This window comes from Spea bombifrons, chromosome 7 (assembly GCF_027358695.1).
Source record: "Spea bombifrons isolate aSpeBom1 chromosome 7, aSpeBom1.2.pri, whole genome shotgun sequence".
NCBI lineage: Eukaryota > Metazoa > Chordata > Amphibia > Anura > Pelobatidae > Spea > Spea bombifrons.
Genome location: NC_071093.1, coordinates 45421726 through 45440330, shown reverse-complemented (window position 1 = coordinate 45440330; position 18605 = coordinate 45421726). Strand labels below are relative to the sequence as shown.

General features: G+C 50.4%; 3 protein-coding genes across 3 annotated transcripts; 1 reads left to right on the top strand and 2 right to left on the bottom strand.

Annotated features, from left to right (window-relative positions):
* Positions 1-1254: 1254 nt before the first annotated feature.
* Positions 1255-4667, bottom strand: STUB1 (STIP1 homology and U-box containing protein 1). The gene is made up of 7 exons (XM_053471892.1): positions 4231-4667; positions 3941-4139; positions 2996-3161; positions 2541-2631; positions 2302-2358; positions 2046-2162; positions 1255-1723 (listed from the first exon to the last, which is right to left on the bottom strand). Exons 1-7 carry the CDS (start codon positions 4411-4413, stop codon positions 1598-1600), a joined length of 939 nt encoding a protein of 312 aa, XP_053327867.1. The 5' UTR covers positions 4414-4667; the 3' UTR covers positions 1255-1597.
* A 920-nt stretch (positions 4668-5587) lies between these two features.
* Positions 5588-8117, top strand: LOC128502159 (uncharacterized). The gene is made up of 7 exons (XM_053471894.1): positions 5588-5656; positions 5752-5792; positions 6198-6337; positions 6543-6636; positions 6774-6933; positions 7288-7440; positions 7712-8117. Exons 3-7 carry the CDS (start codon positions 6210-6212, stop codon positions 7855-7857), a joined length of 681 nt encoding a protein of 226 aa, XP_053327869.1. The 5' UTR covers positions 5588-5656; positions 5752-5792; positions 6198-6209; the 3' UTR covers positions 7858-8117.
* A 1581-nt stretch (positions 8118-9698) lies between these two features.
* Positions 9699-17331, bottom strand: RHBDL1 (rhomboid like 1). The gene is made up of 8 exons (XM_053471896.1): positions 17267-17331; positions 15789-15947; positions 15402-15626; positions 14769-14917; positions 10908-11020; positions 10612-10712; positions 10212-10272; positions 9699-10026 (listed from the first exon to the last, which is right to left on the bottom strand). Exons 1-8 carry the CDS (start codon positions 17303-17305, stop codon positions 9755-9757), a joined length of 1119 nt encoding a protein of 372 aa, XP_053327871.1. The 5' UTR covers positions 17306-17331; the 3' UTR covers positions 9699-9754.
* Between the last annotated feature and the right edge of the window lie 1274 nt (positions 17332-18605).

Below are 18605 nucleotides of genomic sequence, written 5' to 3'. Positions count from 1 at the left end.
GAGGGGGTGGATAAGTGGAACAGCCTCCCAGCAGAAGTGGTAGAGGGTAATACAGTGAGGGTATTAAACATGCATGGGATAGACATACGGCTCCTGAATCTAAGACGAGACCAGCGACTGATTTAAGGTTTGAGTCTTCAGAGCAGCAGAGACGGGCCGAATGGGGCCATATAAGTACAGATACAGGGAATTCACTTTTGAGTTGTATTAATCCCTTTTCTGTTGCCGCTATAACCAGGTCCAGCTCCTGTATTTAATTATTAGTTCTGGGTATTGACGGCAGCGGCGGGGAGGGCGGCTCTGCAGATCCGCCGGTCGTTCAGGCGCTGGGGAGCCCGTACTTCTTATATGATGTCATCACCTTACCGGTTACGCTTCCAGCGGGAGCTCCGGTGCTTCCGCCGCTCTGGAGAGTAAGTCAGACACGGAGCGATAGCCGAACACCTTTAATATACGCAATTTGTGTTTACAGAGGTGCGCGCAGGACCCCCGCGGCTGTGATGCACGAGACGTACGGAACGCTGTCACCGGCCACAGGTATTTACATCAAACTATACAAACAAGGCAAAGCAGATCGTCGGCAGCTCGGCCCCCCTAACACGCAGCGGCCCACGAGACGGAGACGCGGGAGAGCTCTATACTAGCAGGGGACAGCAAGGAAACGGCCGTAAAGCTCGTCTGGGAACAAGGACCAAAAACACCTTCCAATGTTCACCGGTAGAGTCCCTCACCCCCAGCACCTGTAGCCGACTCCTGTGGGCCGGCTGGTCCAAGGTCGACAACGGAACACACTTCTGGTTTATCGCGTGGGGTCTGAGTGAGATAAAGCAGGGTTGTGGCCGCGGTTGGGAGTCACCCCCCCCCCCATGCGCTCGCACCCCTTATTTCCCATAGTGTTGTTACTTTGAATTCATCGGACGCTCCGGCGTTCTGTCTCTTTAAGTTATGACGTCCCACCTGTGGTGAAGCAGTAGAGTGTTGAAGATGGGAAGAAGACCTTAGTCTTGACACATTGATCGAGGTCGCAAGTTTTAGTTCTTAACACTGAAAAGTCACGTTTTGATGATAAAGGATACTGGGTTCGGATGCAGCGCGGCATTAATTAAAATAATTTATTAGCCCTGGAGCCAAAACCCTAACAAAGCATCAGCCAGTAGCCATCCCTTCAGGTTGCCCGGATCAGGGCAGGCTTTATGAGCCCCCGGCGGGGTAGTTGTATTAGAATCAGGATAAAAATCTTCAGAAACAAAAAAATCAATGCTAATGAACAGTTATTTTCCTACTCCAAACTCAAAGAACCCAACCCGCGGTCACTCGCGCTACAACCGGCAGCAGACGTCGAGTCTTCGCCAACAAAAGCCACAGAACTCAAAATCATAAATCAACCGTGGAGCAGAAGGCTGGAGGTGGATAAAAGCGGCTCTGAACTTCACAGACCCCAGCCGAATCAGTAAAAAGAACGAGTTGAAGGGTCTCATCGCTCCCTGCTCGTAGAACATTGTCTGGAAAGGACTGATGAGCGACGCTTGGGGGGCTGCACTGCCCGTAATCCAGGGGGCTCAGTCCAGCGCAGGCTCGCACCGGTGTATCCAGTGGCTCAGTAGTCCTCAACCCAGCCATTCTCTAATATGAACGCATCGATCACCTCCTTCATGGCCAGATTTGGGATCAGCTGATCTTGTGTTAGAGGGCTGCGGGTTACCGGGTCGAAATGACCAACTCTCTGGAGAGGAAGAAAAAAGGGAAAATAAATGACTTATCTCCTTCCTAAACTGGCCTTGGGTCACACAGATTAAGGATGAAGTCTAATACTTCCTTTGGATTGATGGGGTGAAAGGTACCGGTTTCTCGTCATACCAGCATATAGAAAGTTTGCTTGGCTAAAATGACTGCACAGACTCAATACATTTATAGAGAGACTGCAGATTTAAATGTTACTAAGGCTTTGAACATCCCCATAACTACCCGCATAGAATAAATTTAAATGAAGCAGAGGGTGCACGTTGATGTACAGAGGGCCTCGCCGATCCCCATGCGCAGAATACCTGGAGATGCTCTTCTATGTCCTTCCGATCGTAGGTGATACCGCTTGGCGTGATGCACGGCTCTCGCATCAACTCGAAGCTGATCTTACCGCACAGATAGTCAGGGATGTCTCTCTTCTAAAATGGAGAAAAAAAAAACCAGTGATGCGCGTCTCTAAACAGAGGATTCATCGACCTTAATGTCCCTAAAATTATTAAAATGAAAAATTAACCAAGGATAACACGATTAGAGGCAGGATCGACGGCCAACACTAACCTTTCGCTTCTCATCCACCTGGGAGAAGAGTTCATCCATCTCGGCGAGATACTTGTCCTGTAGGAATGGAAGGAAAACCTTTATGTCTCAGACTTCACAGACCCTCTCTGCTTTCACAGGCGACAAACACGGAGACGCGCGCACTCTAATCACTCCCCGCGTTTTCATATGGGTTGATTCCAAGGGCTCTGCTTTCCTTTTTACAGATCACCCGAATCTCCCGTCCCCAAGTCACTCACGTGTTTGGAAGCCACGCTGCTCAGCTGGGCTCTCACCCGGCTCTCCTCCACATTCTCCTCCTCCTGCCTTCTCTTGGCTTCTTCAAGTTCCCTGAAGGAATTGCAAGGGTTTGAAGATTAGTTGCCTCCTGGATTGGCATCCATTCTCTTTAGGTGCAAATACAAATCCGCTCTTTCAATAAAAGGTACCATCAACCACACGGGAAGAACACGCTAAATCCCCTGCGTCGCGTGGCACCGCCGGAGGAAGCTGCAATGGACTACCAGGCTTTTCAGCAAACCCCGTCCGCTTCTGTATGAATCCGGAAGATCCGTTCATTAAGTCAGCTGTCCAGGCACTTCTCTCCAGCCTGGCCACCCAAGCAGTAAACGGACCCCAGAGCACAGGAGGAAAAACCCACCCGTTGTGCCAGAGATGGTGGGCATCAGCATGCAACGACCGGCCTGAAACCTACCTCTCCTTTTCAGCCAGGATGAGTTTGGTGAGATAGGAGTGCAACTCGTTCTCCTGGTTGATCCTCCTTTCCTCTATGTTGTTCCAGCGTTTCTTTTTGGCAATCCTCAGGGCACTGGGAATATCATCTCCAAAATTCAGCCTCTGCTCCTTGGCCAAATTATAGGCTGTTGGAAAAAGGTTTTATTCCAAAGCGGTTACATATATAGATTCGGACACTTAGGGTAAGGACTTGGGCGTTAAGAAGTAAAACTGGGCACCAATGAGATTGTCCTCTTACATGACTCTGGTGGGACAAATAGGCCACTTTGGGTACATTTAACCCCAAACACAGCTCGGCTACTCGCTTGCTTTACAGTAACAATCGCCCCAAAGCAGCTGGAACAGTCACGGGGTGGAATGAGCCTGGCAGCCCAACCACGCTCGGTTATATTTAGTATCCTGTTATTGCCAGAAGCAGCCCGGGTCCCATAAATAAAGTGACTGCTCAGAGATCTTACGCAAGGGGTTAATACGATAGGGATCATCTCATACACGTTCCAGGGAAGATGGAGTAGTGCCGACCAGCACAAAGCCCAGTGTCTGGCTTCTGTCTGTGCGTTATTAGGAATTATTATTAGATATGGCGCCATCACATAATGGGAAGACCAGTAGCTACACCTAATTGCTTCTTCTGCAACACTTCACAGGAAATAGTTCTTTATAGAATAAGAAGAATCTGCCCTTTTCTCTACTATTCCAAGGGGTTAAAGACTTGGTGCCTCACTGACCGGAGGACAATCCAGAGACATCCCCCCAAAGCACACAGCCCCCCCCAGTGGATTTTTTGCTCGTTTTGTGGCGCTATCCAAACTGCTGTGACCGACATCGTCCTCTCCAACAGCTCCTGTCCTGTAAGATCTGTGCTTTCCCCGGCAGTATCCGGACCCCCGGGAGCCAAGCTCACCTCTCTGCAGGTTGGCGATCGCCTCGTCGTAGTTCTCCAGTTCTATCTGGCATTGCCCCAGGAAGAAGTGGGCCTTCACCGACTGGCAGTCCAGCTCCAGAGCGTGTTTGCAGTCGGCCAAAGCCTTATCCAGCTGCTGCATTTTCAGATAGCACAGCGCGCGATTGGTGTAATACACGGCGATGGACGGGTTCCGCATCTATAGGGGGAGAGAGAGGAAAGTACATACCCAGGTCATATACATCACCCTGGCTTCACAGCAATACAGGACTCGTTGGCTCGTGACTTACGATAGCCTTGCTGTAACAGGACACGGCTTCTTGGTATTTGCGAGCCACGAACAGCCGGTTGCCTTGTTCCTTCAACTCCTGGGCACTGACGCTTTTCTCCGGACTCCCGCCGATCTCTCCGGGACCCCCACCCACCCCCGAGGGGCGCCCTCCTCCGCTTCCACCTTCTTCCTTCCCTTTCATTCCGGGGCCTCCAGGAGTAACCCCTCCAAACCTCGGGATGCTTGGTGTCACCCCCAATTTTACAGTTAATGAGGGACCCCCTATAACTGAAGGGGTTCCCTTTTTTTCTTGAATAAAATTGAAGTTTTGCACTTAGGCACGAGATCCACTCAATAATCCAATCGCCCCCCAAAACGTCCTTATGGTTTACGGGAACTGAGACACCCAGCAGATAAAATATCTCATACGGATCCCAGCGGGCTTCGTGTTTAAACCCACGTATGGTTTATGTTCCCCAATATGCCGCGGAATCAACCCAAAATAACTGTTTTCTACTAACGTGGGGTAAAAGTATTCTACATACAAACCTAGTAATCCCAGTACATAATTCTACCGCCGCTGGTTTTCACTGGTGCCGCTCTGACAGATTAATACGATCTCTTATATTAAAGTTCCAGAGGTATAATTCATACAGGTAGATTCCGTAATACCGTAAACCGGCACTTGAACCGTTACATGCAACCGGACCACAGAGCCGCCTCTAATCTGAACCCGCCGTCTCCCGGGGACCGGTAACCTCGCAACCGTAGGAGATCCCTGAGTGAACTCAGATTGAGCGGACACCGCGGGGTCTGATCTGGTATCCGCCAGCCTTACGAGAAGAAAACATGGGGGGTTTAACTCTCATCATAAACAGATACAGATACAGGGGCCCAATATATGGAGCCCCAAATCTACTAAACCCTGCACATCCTATGATTCAGCAAATAAACACCAAAAGAGCTCCCTCTAACCCAACTGCCACAGGGGCCCAAACCTCCAATCCCCGGAGCTCCCACTAACCCAACTGCCACAGGGGCCCAAACCCCAGAGCACCCACTGACAGACTTACTGAAGGGGCCCTAACTTCTACCCCTCCCTGAGCACCCGCAAAAAGTACTAAAGCCCTGAAACCCACCCACCCCAAATGTCGCTACTCCGGGGTCCCAGGCCTCCAACCCCCCACACTAAACCGTCCCCCAATCCGTGTAGGCAGCCCCTCAGTGCCTCACAGCAACAGCGCACCCCAAGCCGGAAATTCCGGTGAGCCCGCAGCCAAGCCAGTGACGCACAGCTTTTCGCATATGCCCAACAAGGACCTATCAGATTCCCGCATTACCCAAATAGGCGGGGTTTCCGCCAGACTGAAGCTTGGAACGCAAACTGCGCCCGTCAGTCAGCGAGTAAGCGAATCTTCCCCCAAAGTCATAGGCTTCAACTCTGAAAGCGAGGCTTGGAACGCGCGGCTCCGCCCACCCGGTGGTTGGTTCGCAGAGGTCCGGGGTCTAGTTTTCGGTGCTGGGGTGATTCTTGCTGTGAGCGGGAATAATGTATTAATAATACCCCAGCCGCGGGGGTAGGTAATAAAAAGTGCAACAACACAAACATGACGTGATACTTGTGCCTCCGCGTGTGCGGGTTTGTAGAAGGACCGGGGGGGGGTTAGAAGTTTTATTTATTACTTTTGTCTTTGGATTCTACCCCCCCCCCCAGCGCGTGGCCGGATATGGGTGATATCAGGGGTATCCCTGGCTCAATTAAATGTAGAGGCTAATTGTAGTTCCACAAAAAGAATTCTCGTTCCGTCTCCTCTGCGATCAGGGTCGGTATACACAGCGCTGTACATCGGGGCTACCACAATCCCTCTTATAAAGCAGCTCATATTAAAGCCTCCGTCTACCCCGTACTGTTACCCCGCCGGGGTAATTGTAGGCGATAGGGCGACGGTTTAAATGGCTGACTCCTTCTCGTCTTCTCTCCCTTAGAGCTTTGTGAAGATGGCGACGGCTTCCAGCCTTTTCCCGGCTGAGGATCCTGAGACGTGGCTGAGGGTGGCCGCCATTTACTGGGATGTGGTGGCCGCGAAGGGGGCAAAACAGAAGCGGCTTCTGCAGCTGGACAGATGGTGGGTGTTATACGGGGCCGTTCCGCGCATGTCAAATCCTCCTTATTCCTGTGTTGTCACTTTTACCCCTCAATATGACCTCCCTCTCCCTCCTAATACCCCATGAGGGGCACCTTCTTCACCTGACGCTCCATTCGCTTCTGATTCTGCCATCTTCTGCTAGAAAAATTGCCACCAGGTCGCCACATTCTGCCCCTACCTACAGGTACCAAGAGGAATTGCCCTCCCGCCTCGCAGAGCGGCCCCAGAAGTTCTTATCTCATGAAGACCTGGTGAGGCTAATGGAGTGGAAGCTGCTGGTAAGATATGGAGTCGGGCCCCTGGGGCCAGGTGGTTGGGGTGAAACCTGGGTTATTTTAACAGGGGGGGGGTGGAGAGCTTCTGGGGCAGATCTGGCTGTAGCCATGGTAAATGGAGCTTTATTCTGATTGGCCAGAGAGGGAAGTTCCGCCCCCGGCTGCAGCAGCTGGTGTCCGGCAACCCCAAAGAGATCGTGGAAAGCTGCACCGGCAAAGCCTTCCGGCTCCTACCCGACGTGTCGGCCGCCATCAACGAGCTGAGCCAGCTGAAGGGCATCGGCCCGGCTACTGCTTCAGGTGAGCTCAGAGCCCCGGCTGGGTTGGTACTTACACTATAGGGGCAAAAGTATGCGGACCCCCTTTAGGTGTTTCAGCCACCCCCCCTTTCCTAAAATCGAGCCAAGAGGCGGCCGTCTCTATACACAGGCGGCGGTAGAATGAGGGACTCGTAGGATGCCACCTTTTGCCACAAGGCAGTTCTGCCCCGCTAGATCTGCCCCGGGTAACAGCAGCTCAGCCACGAAGCCGAGTGTGCGAGACCACTGGCACTCGCAGGGGAGGGCCACTCGGGGGCGGGGCTTTGTGAAACACGTTCTCGTGGCCGAGGATCCCCCGCCTCCACGCGGACACTGTGTCTTTTTTTGTTACCAGCGGTTCTGGCTGCCGGCGCCCCCGAGCTGACGGCGTTTATGGCGGATGAGGCCGTGGAGAGTATCCCGGGTCTGAGCCCCGTGCAGTACACGCTGAAGCATTACCTCCGCTTCTTGGAGCTTTTACGGCAGAAAGCCGAGGCGCTGAGCAAAGGTGAGACATCTGGAGAGACCCGGGTGACAGACGGAGATGCGTGAAGAGACCGCAGGGCACGGTGGGGAGGAAAAAGTGACATGCAGAGGGTTTTCTAGACAGACACCCTGCTGACAAAATAGCGGGAGTTCCCCTTTTATCCGGCTGAGCGTCATAAGATTTGTTCTGCGGAGCCCCCGGCAGCTTTGGCGTTTGAAGTGCTGGACCTGCCCGGCGCGATAAACGGGGCAGAGATTACGGTCGGGCTTCACGGGTCCCCTTTCTCTTCCAGCGTCTGGCGAGACGTGGACCCCCCACCGCGTGGAGCTCTGTCTCTGGACATGGAAAGTAGCCCAGAAGCTTCGGCCTGATCTTTTGGAGCCCCCGGAAAAAGCTGAAAACGAGGAAAGACCACCGAAAAAACAGAAAACGAAATAAAAATAGCCGCTGTGAGCCGACGTCTCGCCGGCCGGCCCACTGCTGATAGTACGGACCCGTTACTGAACACTCGAGGCACCGCGGGGGCCACAACGAGGATCCGAACAATCGACGAAGCTCGGCAGCCAACGGGTTAAACCGGGACACCCAATAAACCCTTTCACGGCTGGAACCCTCTGTGTAACGTTTACCAAATCTATATTTTATTATTGAACGGAAATAAAGTGACAGACGCGAGCCGCGTGCCGCTCGTAGGATTTCATTTCATTATTCTTTATTTAAATAGTCGCCGCGCCGACCAATCAGAAGAAAGAACCGGAATGGCCCGGCGTGGCTTACGCGTTTATCTCCGTGAGATTCGACGTTCCTGTTTAAGGTCTCGCGGATGCTCTGGCTGTCTTATTTTTTAATTTTTTTTGGCACTTTTGAGGCGTCTCGGGGGCCGCGGGAGGATGAACAAAGCTGGGTTTTTTTAACCCGTTCAGAGCCAAAGGGGACCCGTAATGAAATGTATCACGCCGCTTTCGGCACTGAAAGGGTTTAGAAATAAATATAGACTCTGTTACATTTAACTCTTACATACAAATGTCTCACCTTATAACGTACATTACAATGTAAACCTTAGAAAACAGCGTTTTTAGGAGTTCCCTGTAAATGAGCTGCCCCCCCATTCCCTATAAATGAACGGACCCCCCCGTCCCTCTAAATTAACTGCCCCCCGTTCTGTATTAACGAGCGGACCCCCGTTCCCATTCTTTGTATAAAAAGACATTTTGGCACACGAGGCAGATGTGGATCCGGGTGACGTTATTACAGAGAGGCGGTAATTCTGTATTGTTTCTTTTTCATTATATTAACACATATACTGTATATATATATATACACACACGCACGCACGCACGCTGTATGTATATATATAATGCAGTGATGTCTGTTGGACGCTGATAAAAAAAACCTAATCGTTCTCGTTAATAGCGCCAGAAGATTCCAGACCCTCCCTCTTTTCCGCCTCTTTTTTTAAAATTATTTAATGATTTGCTTAATAACTTTATGTTTCAGATAAAAGTGACTGGGTCTCCTTTTAAAGGGTTAAAAAAAAATAGAAATTGGCTGTTCCCAGTGATTTTATGGGCAAAAAAAAAAAAGGCCGACTCTCCCCCCAAAATATTATAGATCTTATACCTTCATCAAAAAAAATGAATGAATAAAGGTTATGCTGGCGTTATTGTGGGTGGGGCTAGCAGGTAACCACTCCCCCTGTTTGGGTAAATGATCTTACTGGATACATTGTTTCTATCCTGAAAAGAATCGACATTCTCTGGAGACATCTCAATGATTTAGAACATTCTTTTCCAAGATGTTTGATCCAAGGAGGGCTCCGGGGGCCACCACCGTTTTACCCGGCCCCTGTGAGTTTAAGTTGGGGGGGCACTTAATGCCCACAGCCCAAACCCTACCGTGATACAGGAAAAGTAAGGCATTTCTGAGAAACTGAACCTAAAAAGGCACCCAGGGGCCACAGATCGAATGGGGGGGGGACTCGTTGTGTCCATCGATGTTCCTCTTTGGATGAAGCCATCAAAAATCAGCAGAGGTTCTCCTGGTGAAATTTGCGGCTCCTGAACATCTCAGCTGGTGAGCCGCTCATAAAACCACCCGGCCGCCTATATACACAGCGAGCAGCGATACCTTTCCTACCTTACTGAGTGGGGTTGAAGTGGGGAGACCGTGGACAGCGGCCACCCCCCAAACCCAACCCAAGCGACTACCTTTTTTTTTTGGGCCGGAGTCGGACAAATATGAAGAAGAGCCCGGCGGCGGGAAAAGAAAACGGCAGGCAGTCCAGCACCGGGGGGGGGGATAACCTCGAGGACGTGACGCGTAGAGGGTTCAAAGGTCACGGGGGATGCGGGATCTGCACACCGAGAAGGTCGTAAGCAAAAACATTCCAGAAGATGGCGAAGGCGAGGAAGGTGGCGTAGCACAGGAGGATCACCCACCAGCCGCACTGGTCCTGGAGGTTCTCTTCGTAGCTTCGCAAGATGGTCAACCCCATGCTGACCCCGACCGCCGCGCCAGCGAGGTGGGCCATGAAACTGGGCTGAGGGCCGGCGGCGGGTAACGGAGGAGAGAAGCGGAGCCAGACGGCGCGGCCCACCTCGGAGCTCACTGCGAGAAGAAGAAGGAAAGGATGACGGCTGGAGCTACGGCTGGACTCACCTCAGAGGGAGCGTCAGACTCAGTGTTTGGTCATCTGGTGGAATTGCCCACCAGGTGGAAGGCTCAGGGGCAGATGGGGTATTAAACAATAATGCGGGTTTACCCAGAATCCCTTTCTCCAAATGTGTACTTACTGCAGACCAATGCAAGAACCATTCGGAGCACCTTGTACGGACAGCGCATGCCGGCCCAGTTCTGTGGGAGGAAGAGGAAGGACAGGTTATCAAATGGGTTCCGCAGAGGAACCACCCCTTCCCCTGCCACCACCGACACATAGTGGGACCACCCCTTCCCCTGCCACCACCGACACATAGCGGGACCACCCCTTCCCCTGCCAACACCGACACATAGCGGGACTACCCCTTCCCCTGCCACCACCGACACAAAGAGAGACCACCACTTCCCCTGCTACCACAAGAACATGGAGGGACCATTGCTTCACTTGCCACCCCAGATGTACAGAAGGGGTATAAACACTCCCTGTTACTCTCATTCATCTAATTCACTATACATGATAGCGTAAAGTGAAGATACCATGACGACGTTGGCGAGATGCGCAGAGCACAGGGCGTACACGCCGCCCGAACCACCGACCAACGGCGCTCTCATATCCGTCACCGAAACTGCCAAGGACCCTGCGAGAAAGGTGGATGGAGGGAGAATTAGTTTATAACTACTACCCGTGTGCATAAGAGGTTAACAATTTTGTTTCTTCCTCCCCGATTGAGTAAAAGTATGTTGTGCGTTCTAAGAGGAACATTTTTTTCTGTAACTTTTTGAAATAGCCCTGTCCGGCAGGCTCTGGGTTTCTGAGTAGAGAGGAGACTCACCGGCCAGCACTCCGGCGAGATACAAGGAACTAATTCTCAGGACTCCGTGGACCATCTCCAGGGGCACTCCGATCATCAGCTGCAACAGAGTGTTAAATCCCAGCTGCTCCAGCCTGCCGGAAACACCAAACGTATAATCCCATTTACCAAAAACAACTAAACACGACAACCCCCGGCGCTGTATACAGTAATATAACCGCCCCGCGCTGTATACAGTAATATAACCCCCCCAGCGCTGTATACAGTAATATAACCCCCAGCGCTGTATACAGTAATATAACCCCCAGCGCTGTATACAGTAATATAACCCCCAGCGCTGTATACAGTAATATAACCCCCAGCGCTGTATACAGTAATATAACCCCCAGCGCTGTATACAGTAATATAACCCCCAGCGCTGTATACAGTAATATAACCCCCAGCGCTGTATACAGTAATATAACCCCCAGCGCTGTATACAGTAATATAACCCCCCAGCGCTGTATACAGTAATATAACCCCCAGCGCTGTATACAGTAATATAACCCCCAGCGCTGTATACAGTAATATAACCCCCAGCGCTGTATACAGTAATATAACCCCCCAGCGCTGTATACAGTAATATAACCCCCAGCGCTGTATACAGTAATATAACCCCCAGCGCTGTATACAGTAATATAACCCCCAGCGCTGTATACAGTAATATAACCCCCAGCGCTGTATACAGTAATATAACCCCCAGCGCTGTATACAGTAATATAACCCCCAGCGCTGTATACAGTAATATAACCCCCAGCGCTGTATACAGTAATATAACCCCCAGCGCTGTATACAGTAATATAACCCCCCAGCGCTGTATACAGTAATATAACCCCAGCGCTGTATACAGTAATATAACCCCCAGCACTGTATACAGTAATATAACCCCCCAGCGCTGTATACAGTAATATAACCCCCAGCGCTGTATACAGTAATATAACCCCCCAGCGCTGTATACAGTAATATAACCCCAGCGCTGTATACAGTAATATAACCCCAGCGCTGTATACAGTAATATAACCCCCCAGCGCTGTACACAGTAATATAACCCTCCAGCGCTGTATACAGTAATATAACCCCCACGCTGTATACAGTAATATAACCCCCAGCGCTGTATACAGTAATATAACCCCCAGCGCTGTATACAGTAATATAACCCCCCAGCGCTGTATACAGTAATATAACCCCCACGCTGTATACAGTAATATAACCCCCAGCGCTGTATACAGTAATATAACCCCCAGCGCTGTATACAGTAATATAACCCCCAGTGCTGTATACAGTAATATAACCCCCAGCGCTGTATACAGTAATATAACCCCCCCAGCGCTGTATACAGTAATATAACCCCCAGCGCTGTATACAGTAATATAACCCCCCAGCGCTGTATACAGTAATATAACCCCCCAGCGCTGTATACAGTAATATAACCCCCACGCTGTATACAGTAATATAACCCCCCAGCGCTGTATACAGTAATATAACCCCCAGCGCTGTATACAGTAATATAACCCCCAGCGCTGTATACAGTAATATAACCCCCAGCGCTGTATACAGTAATATAACCCCCAGCGCTGTATACAGTAATATAACCCCCAGCGCTGTATACAGTAATATAACCCCCAGCACTGTATACAGTAATATAACCCCCCAGCGTTGTATACAGTAATATAACCCCCAGCGCTGTATACAGTAATATAACCCCCAGCGCTGTATACAGTAATATAACCCCCAGCGCTGTATACAGTAATATAACCCCCCGCGCTGTATACAGTAATATAACCCCCCAGCGCTGTATACAGTAATATAACCCCCAGCACTGTATACAGTAATATAACCCCCAGCGCTGTATACAGTAATATAACCCCCAGTGCTGTATACAGTAATAACCCCCAGTGCTGTATACAGTAATATAACCCCCCAGCGCTGTATACAGTAATATAACCCCCCAGCGCTGTATACAGTAATATAACCCCCAGCGCTGTATACAGTAATATAACCCCCCAGCGCTGTATACAGTAATATAACCCCCCAGCGCTGTATACAGTAATATAACCCCCCAGCGCTGTATACAGTAATACCCCCCCAGCGCTGTATACAGTAATATAACCCCCAGTGCTGTATACAGTAATAACCCCCCAGCGCTGTATACAGTAATATAACCCCCAGCGCTGTATACAGTAATATAACCCCCAGTGCTGTATACAGTAATATAACCCCCAGTGCTGTATATAGTAATATAACCCCCAGCGCTGTATACAGTAATATAACCCCCCAGCGCTGTATACAGTAATATAACCCCCAGCGCTGTATACAGTAATATAACCCCCAGTGCTGTATACAGTAATATAACCCCCCAGCGCTGTATATAATGGGAATAAATGGGCATTAATCGTTAAACGGCGTCAGCGTTTGATGTTTTTTCATGTTTTTATAATAAAAGTTGTTGGGACGTCTCGGATGATCTTGGATGATCGTAGAATCTGCTGATTAAATCCTTTTGAGGCCGCGGGGTCCATTAGCGCCTCCGTGTTAAGTGGCTGTTGGCGCGGCCGTGAAGAAGGGACACGAGGAGCGTTCTACTGGCTGGACGCCCGGCGCCGCTAATTCTTTCAGTTTTAAAATATATTTTATCTATTTTGGCGCAAGATAACATCGCCGTAATAATCCAATTTCCTTAATACTTAAACCTTCCAGTTACAATTATTTACAGCAAATCCTGGAGTCTGGACAGTGCAGCTGTGCTGGGCGGAGGCGGTATCAGGAAAAAAAATGGATTCCCAGAGGATTTCATGAGAAAATGGCGGGAGTCCAACCTGTATAAGAACGAGTCTGATAGGCTTCTCAGGCTTTTTATTGGGTCCAGTTGGGGACCCCTTCCTGATTGTTGCTAAATTAAACAAAATATGTCTAAAAACGACAATAAAAGACATTATCGTTGGTTTGACATTTCTTGACATTTTTTAGGTCCCTTTAAGGGCGCCTCGGTGTTAATTCCACGAGCGAGCGGGAGAAACATTCGTAAAGGGCCTTAAATAGCGTGCCACGTAGCTAAGCGCTCGGGTTACCATAGCAACACTCTGCGTGGCCTTGGGGATTCAATACCGGCAATAAGCCCCTCCGAGGTTAAATAATACAGAGGGGGGGGACGCGTGGGACGTGGTAATAAATAGAGCCGCGGGTGGAGGGCCGCAGGGAACGGATCCGGCACAAAATCGGAACGGTCTTATTTTAGGCTCATTATAAAAAAGCGCAGATTTGGCGGGTATATAAAATGTCACGGGGGGGGGTTTAGTGGGTCAGGAAGTGGAGAAAGTGATTTTTTTTCGTAATTAAATTATTCACAGGGGAGGAAAAAAGCTAATTTGTGCTCCTGAATTACAGAGAAGATTCCGGAATTTCAAGATCCTTTAACTTTAGCGGAACTAAAAGAACCTTTCATATAATTCCATCGATTTTGAATTCAGAAACATACCTGGGAACTCAACACCCAAATCCTCCGGGGTGCGGGAGCGGGGTCTTGCTAACCAATAAGCTGTAGCCCCGCCCCTGAGGAGCAAAACTCCTTAGCAATAAAGTTATTACAGGGACACTACCTACCCGCTGTGGGCTGTCAGTGTCAGTGGGGATCTCAAAGTGGAAACGAGCAATTGTTTGCTCCATTAACATAATAAAGCATGCTTCGAGCTAATTATCAGGCTTGACTCGTTAACAACGGTTACCTGGCAACCACATAAGAGAAAAAAAAATCTGGGTGCTGAATCCGTAACTTTAAGCAAACAATAAGATTTCATTATTTTAGAGGAAATTTTGACTCTCCCGTTCTTAGTAGCCCCGGCTTACCCGACATGCATGAACATGTAGGTGAGGAACCGCCAGGCGCGTGCCCGGTGCCCCGGATGGTAGACCAGGGGGCTCTTCATATATTCAGGGTGGTACGTCTGTAAAACCCATTTGTTCAGTTTGACCCCGTAACACAGGAAAATGATGATCTAGAAAGGATGAGGCAAGTATAAGAACAGCAGAAAAGGCCCGCCCAGGAGGTTCCTTCTCCTCACACCGATCCCTAACACTGCGGTCAAGGAGGGGGTACCAAGACGGAGCTTTCTAGAACAATGAGACTTTTCACCTCTACAGAAGTCATATCTGGCATTACCATGAAATTAACTCCACCTGCTTCTTAGGGGCCCAAACAATGAACTTGTATTGGGCTGCTTAGCTTTAGTACAAATTAGGACCCCCCTCCCACACCATGCCATTATTGGCCCCTGAAAAACTTGAGCTGCCCATGAAAAATGGTTTACTCCATTGGGAAGATGCTCTGGGGTTCCATGATCTCCTCAGGGGAGATGGGCATGCACCCGCTCCTATAGGTCGCCATGAATCTATGAAAGGCAGCGCGCTGTTAATGGGCATGAAGGCCGACCTTGACCATAACGTCCGTTCCCCAGTGAGAAGGTAGAGAAGACATCTTGCCTGGGTCAGCGTCACAGCTGCCATGAAGAAGGGTGGTGGGAACGGTCGGTGCTGGTAGAAGTACCACCGCCTCTCCATCTCCCCGGGCAGGATCTCATAGGCCACATAGCGGACAAATCTCTTGTAGACGCCCAGCCCGGCCTGGTCGAGGAGGACATCCCTTGGAAGTGCGCGTTGGCCATTGTTGATGGCCCGTCGGAAACTGCTGGACCTCTTACTGCTGATCTGCCATGGAAAACAGCACCAGAAATGACCACTAAATCATCATAATAGCCCCGACGGGGTAAATCTGTACATTGGTGACGGATATATCCTCAATATACCCCTTCTACCCCTACGTAGCGGGCAAAGCCTGTTTGCTCAAAGACTCTTCTGTGTTTTACTCACTAGGTCCACCAGCTGAGGGTAACAGATCTGCCCCTCTTCGTTGCCCTGGGAAAGGGCAAATAACATCTCCAGCTTGGCAGGGTCCAGGGGCAGCTCATGATTGTTCACCAGGGTGGCAAAGGTTTCTGCGCAAACAAAGCCCGTGTTCTCTGGGTCAAGCTGTAAAGGAACGGAGAGGGACCGGTTATGGCGGATGCACCAGAGACACCTTCTCACACGCAGAGACAGCCCCTTACCGACCACGCAGCGCGAGACCCGCCACAGGGAACACGCCAGGGGGCACTATAAAACACAATTACCCCAACTCTCTCTGCTGTCTAATGTCCCAAATACTCTCATGCAGCCAAACCCCAGAACCACCACAACTACCAGAACACTCTAATTGTGAAGACACTGCACACATCCACCAGCGCCGTCTGGTTGTCATTCCCACAAGACACGTGCACTCTAATTGACAGTCCACAAGCATTCTTTAATTAATAGAACACAACTGCATGCGCTCCAGAGTTACTGACCCACAAGCATTCAGCACTCACTAATGACCAAGACACCAACCCCGGGACACTCTAACACACAGCACTCACTAATGACCGAGACACAAACCCCGTGACACTTTAACACACAGCAACCAGCTCAGTCTAACTGTCAATCAAACAACTGTACTCTCTAATACTACCACGTGCACTCTAATCACCAATTCCAAACCATCTCCTAATAGGACACAAACACTGGGCCAAAAGGCACAACGCCCGTACTCTCTAACCTCCACGTCGCAATTGCCCCTACTTTCCGTTTGCCAAATCAAGGTACTTACTAATGCCAAACAAATGCAACTTTGCAACAACAAAGCCGGGGCACAGGACCCTGATAGATTAAATGCCCCCCCCCCCAGACACTAATACCCCTCGGCGTCTCCGGCCATTCCAGTTACCGGGAGGTTTCTGCACAATTATTATTATTTATTGTTTTTATTGTTATTATTATTATTATTTATAAACACATTTGGGGGACGTTTTGCTGTTTTAATTAAACATTATTGTGATTTTTAAGCAAAAATTCAGAAAAGTGAGGGGGAGGAGAGAGGGGCATGGAGGAGAAAAGAGGGGCATCAGGGGAGGAGAGAGGGGCATCAGGGGTATGGAGGAGAAAAGAGGGGCATCAGGGGGTCCCAAAAGGTAATCTGCCCCAGTAAAGGCTGTCCGTAGGAAGAATGTGCCCTGCCAGTTACCCCCAGAATCAGGGGCCCAAAAAAGCTAGTATACTGGTGCAGCCCTCTGCCCTTCCCACAGTCACTCACACTCCCTGCCCTTCTCACAGTCACTCACACTCCCTGCCCTTCTCACTGTCACTCAGTCTCAGCCCTTCCCACTGTCACTCACACTCCCTGCCCTTCTCACAGTCACTCACACTCCCTGTCCTTCTCACAGTCACTCACACTCCCTGCCCTTGTCACTCACCCCCCAGTCCCAGCCTCTCACCTGCCCCTGGATGAGCCGCAGCAGGGAGCTCCTGTCCATATACTCACGGGAGTGCTGGATCAGTGTGAAGCGCACTCACCCCCTGCCTCCCGCACTCCCATGCAGCACCCCAGCCCCTTAATGGGGGGATAGCGGGGGCAGCAGGGAGGAGAGGGGATAATGGGGTTCAGGTAGAAGCGAGAATCATGGTCCACAAACACGAGAGAGATGTCAAGGATGGGAGATAGTGGGGAGAGGAGGGTTGTGATGGGAGATAGTGGGGAGGGGGGAGTCACAGCTGACGGACAGATAGAAGGATGGAGAGATGGGGGGCGGTGATAAATAATCCAGGAGGAGAGGACTGGGTGCGAAAGCTGTTCCGGGGGGCAGATTGTCGGAATGGGGAGTAAATATTAGGGGTATGAGAGGCGAGGATGCGGAGGACCGGGGTATGTGGGGCAGATAGAGACCGGGGGGGCAGATAGAGACCGGGGGGGGGGGCAGACACACACAGGGGTGCTGAGGATGCTGCCACACGGGAGGGGCAGGTTTGATGCTGCGGGCGGCAGGCAGCGGCGAGCGGTCCACGCGGCCCACGCTCCGTGGGTCTGTCACCTCCCCGGCTCGCGCTCCAGCCTCGGGAGCTCCGCCAATGCCAAGGAGCCCGATCGGGGGTGTGGAAGGGGCTGACCAATCGGAGGCCGGGGAATGGGGGGCGTGGCTGCAGTGACAGTGAGGGGAGAGGAAGCTTTACAGAGTCTGACAGAGACCCCCAAACACGACATAAACATGTAACACGTAAACTACACGCAGAGTCCCCCCAAACATGACATAAACATGTAACACGTAAACTACACGCAGATACCCCCCAAACATGACATAAACATGTAACATGTAACCTAGACACAGACCCCCAAACATGACATAAACATGTGACACGTAAACTACACGCAGAGACCCCCCAAACATGACATAAACATGTAACATGTAAACTACACGCAGAGACCCCCCAAACATGACATAAACATGTAACATGTAACCTAGACACAGACCCCCAAACATGACATAAACATGTAACACGTAAACTACACGCAGAGACCCCCCCAAACATGACATAAACATGTAACACGTAAACTACACGCAGAGACCCCCAAACATGACATAAACATGTAACACGTAAACTACACTCAGAGACCCCCCAAACATGACATAAACATGTAACATGTAACCTAGACACAGACCCCCAAACATGACATAAACATGTAACACGTAAACTACACGCAGAGACCCCCAAACACGACCTAAACATGTCACACGCAACCTACACGCAGAGACCCCCATTTATCCACAAAAAGCCATT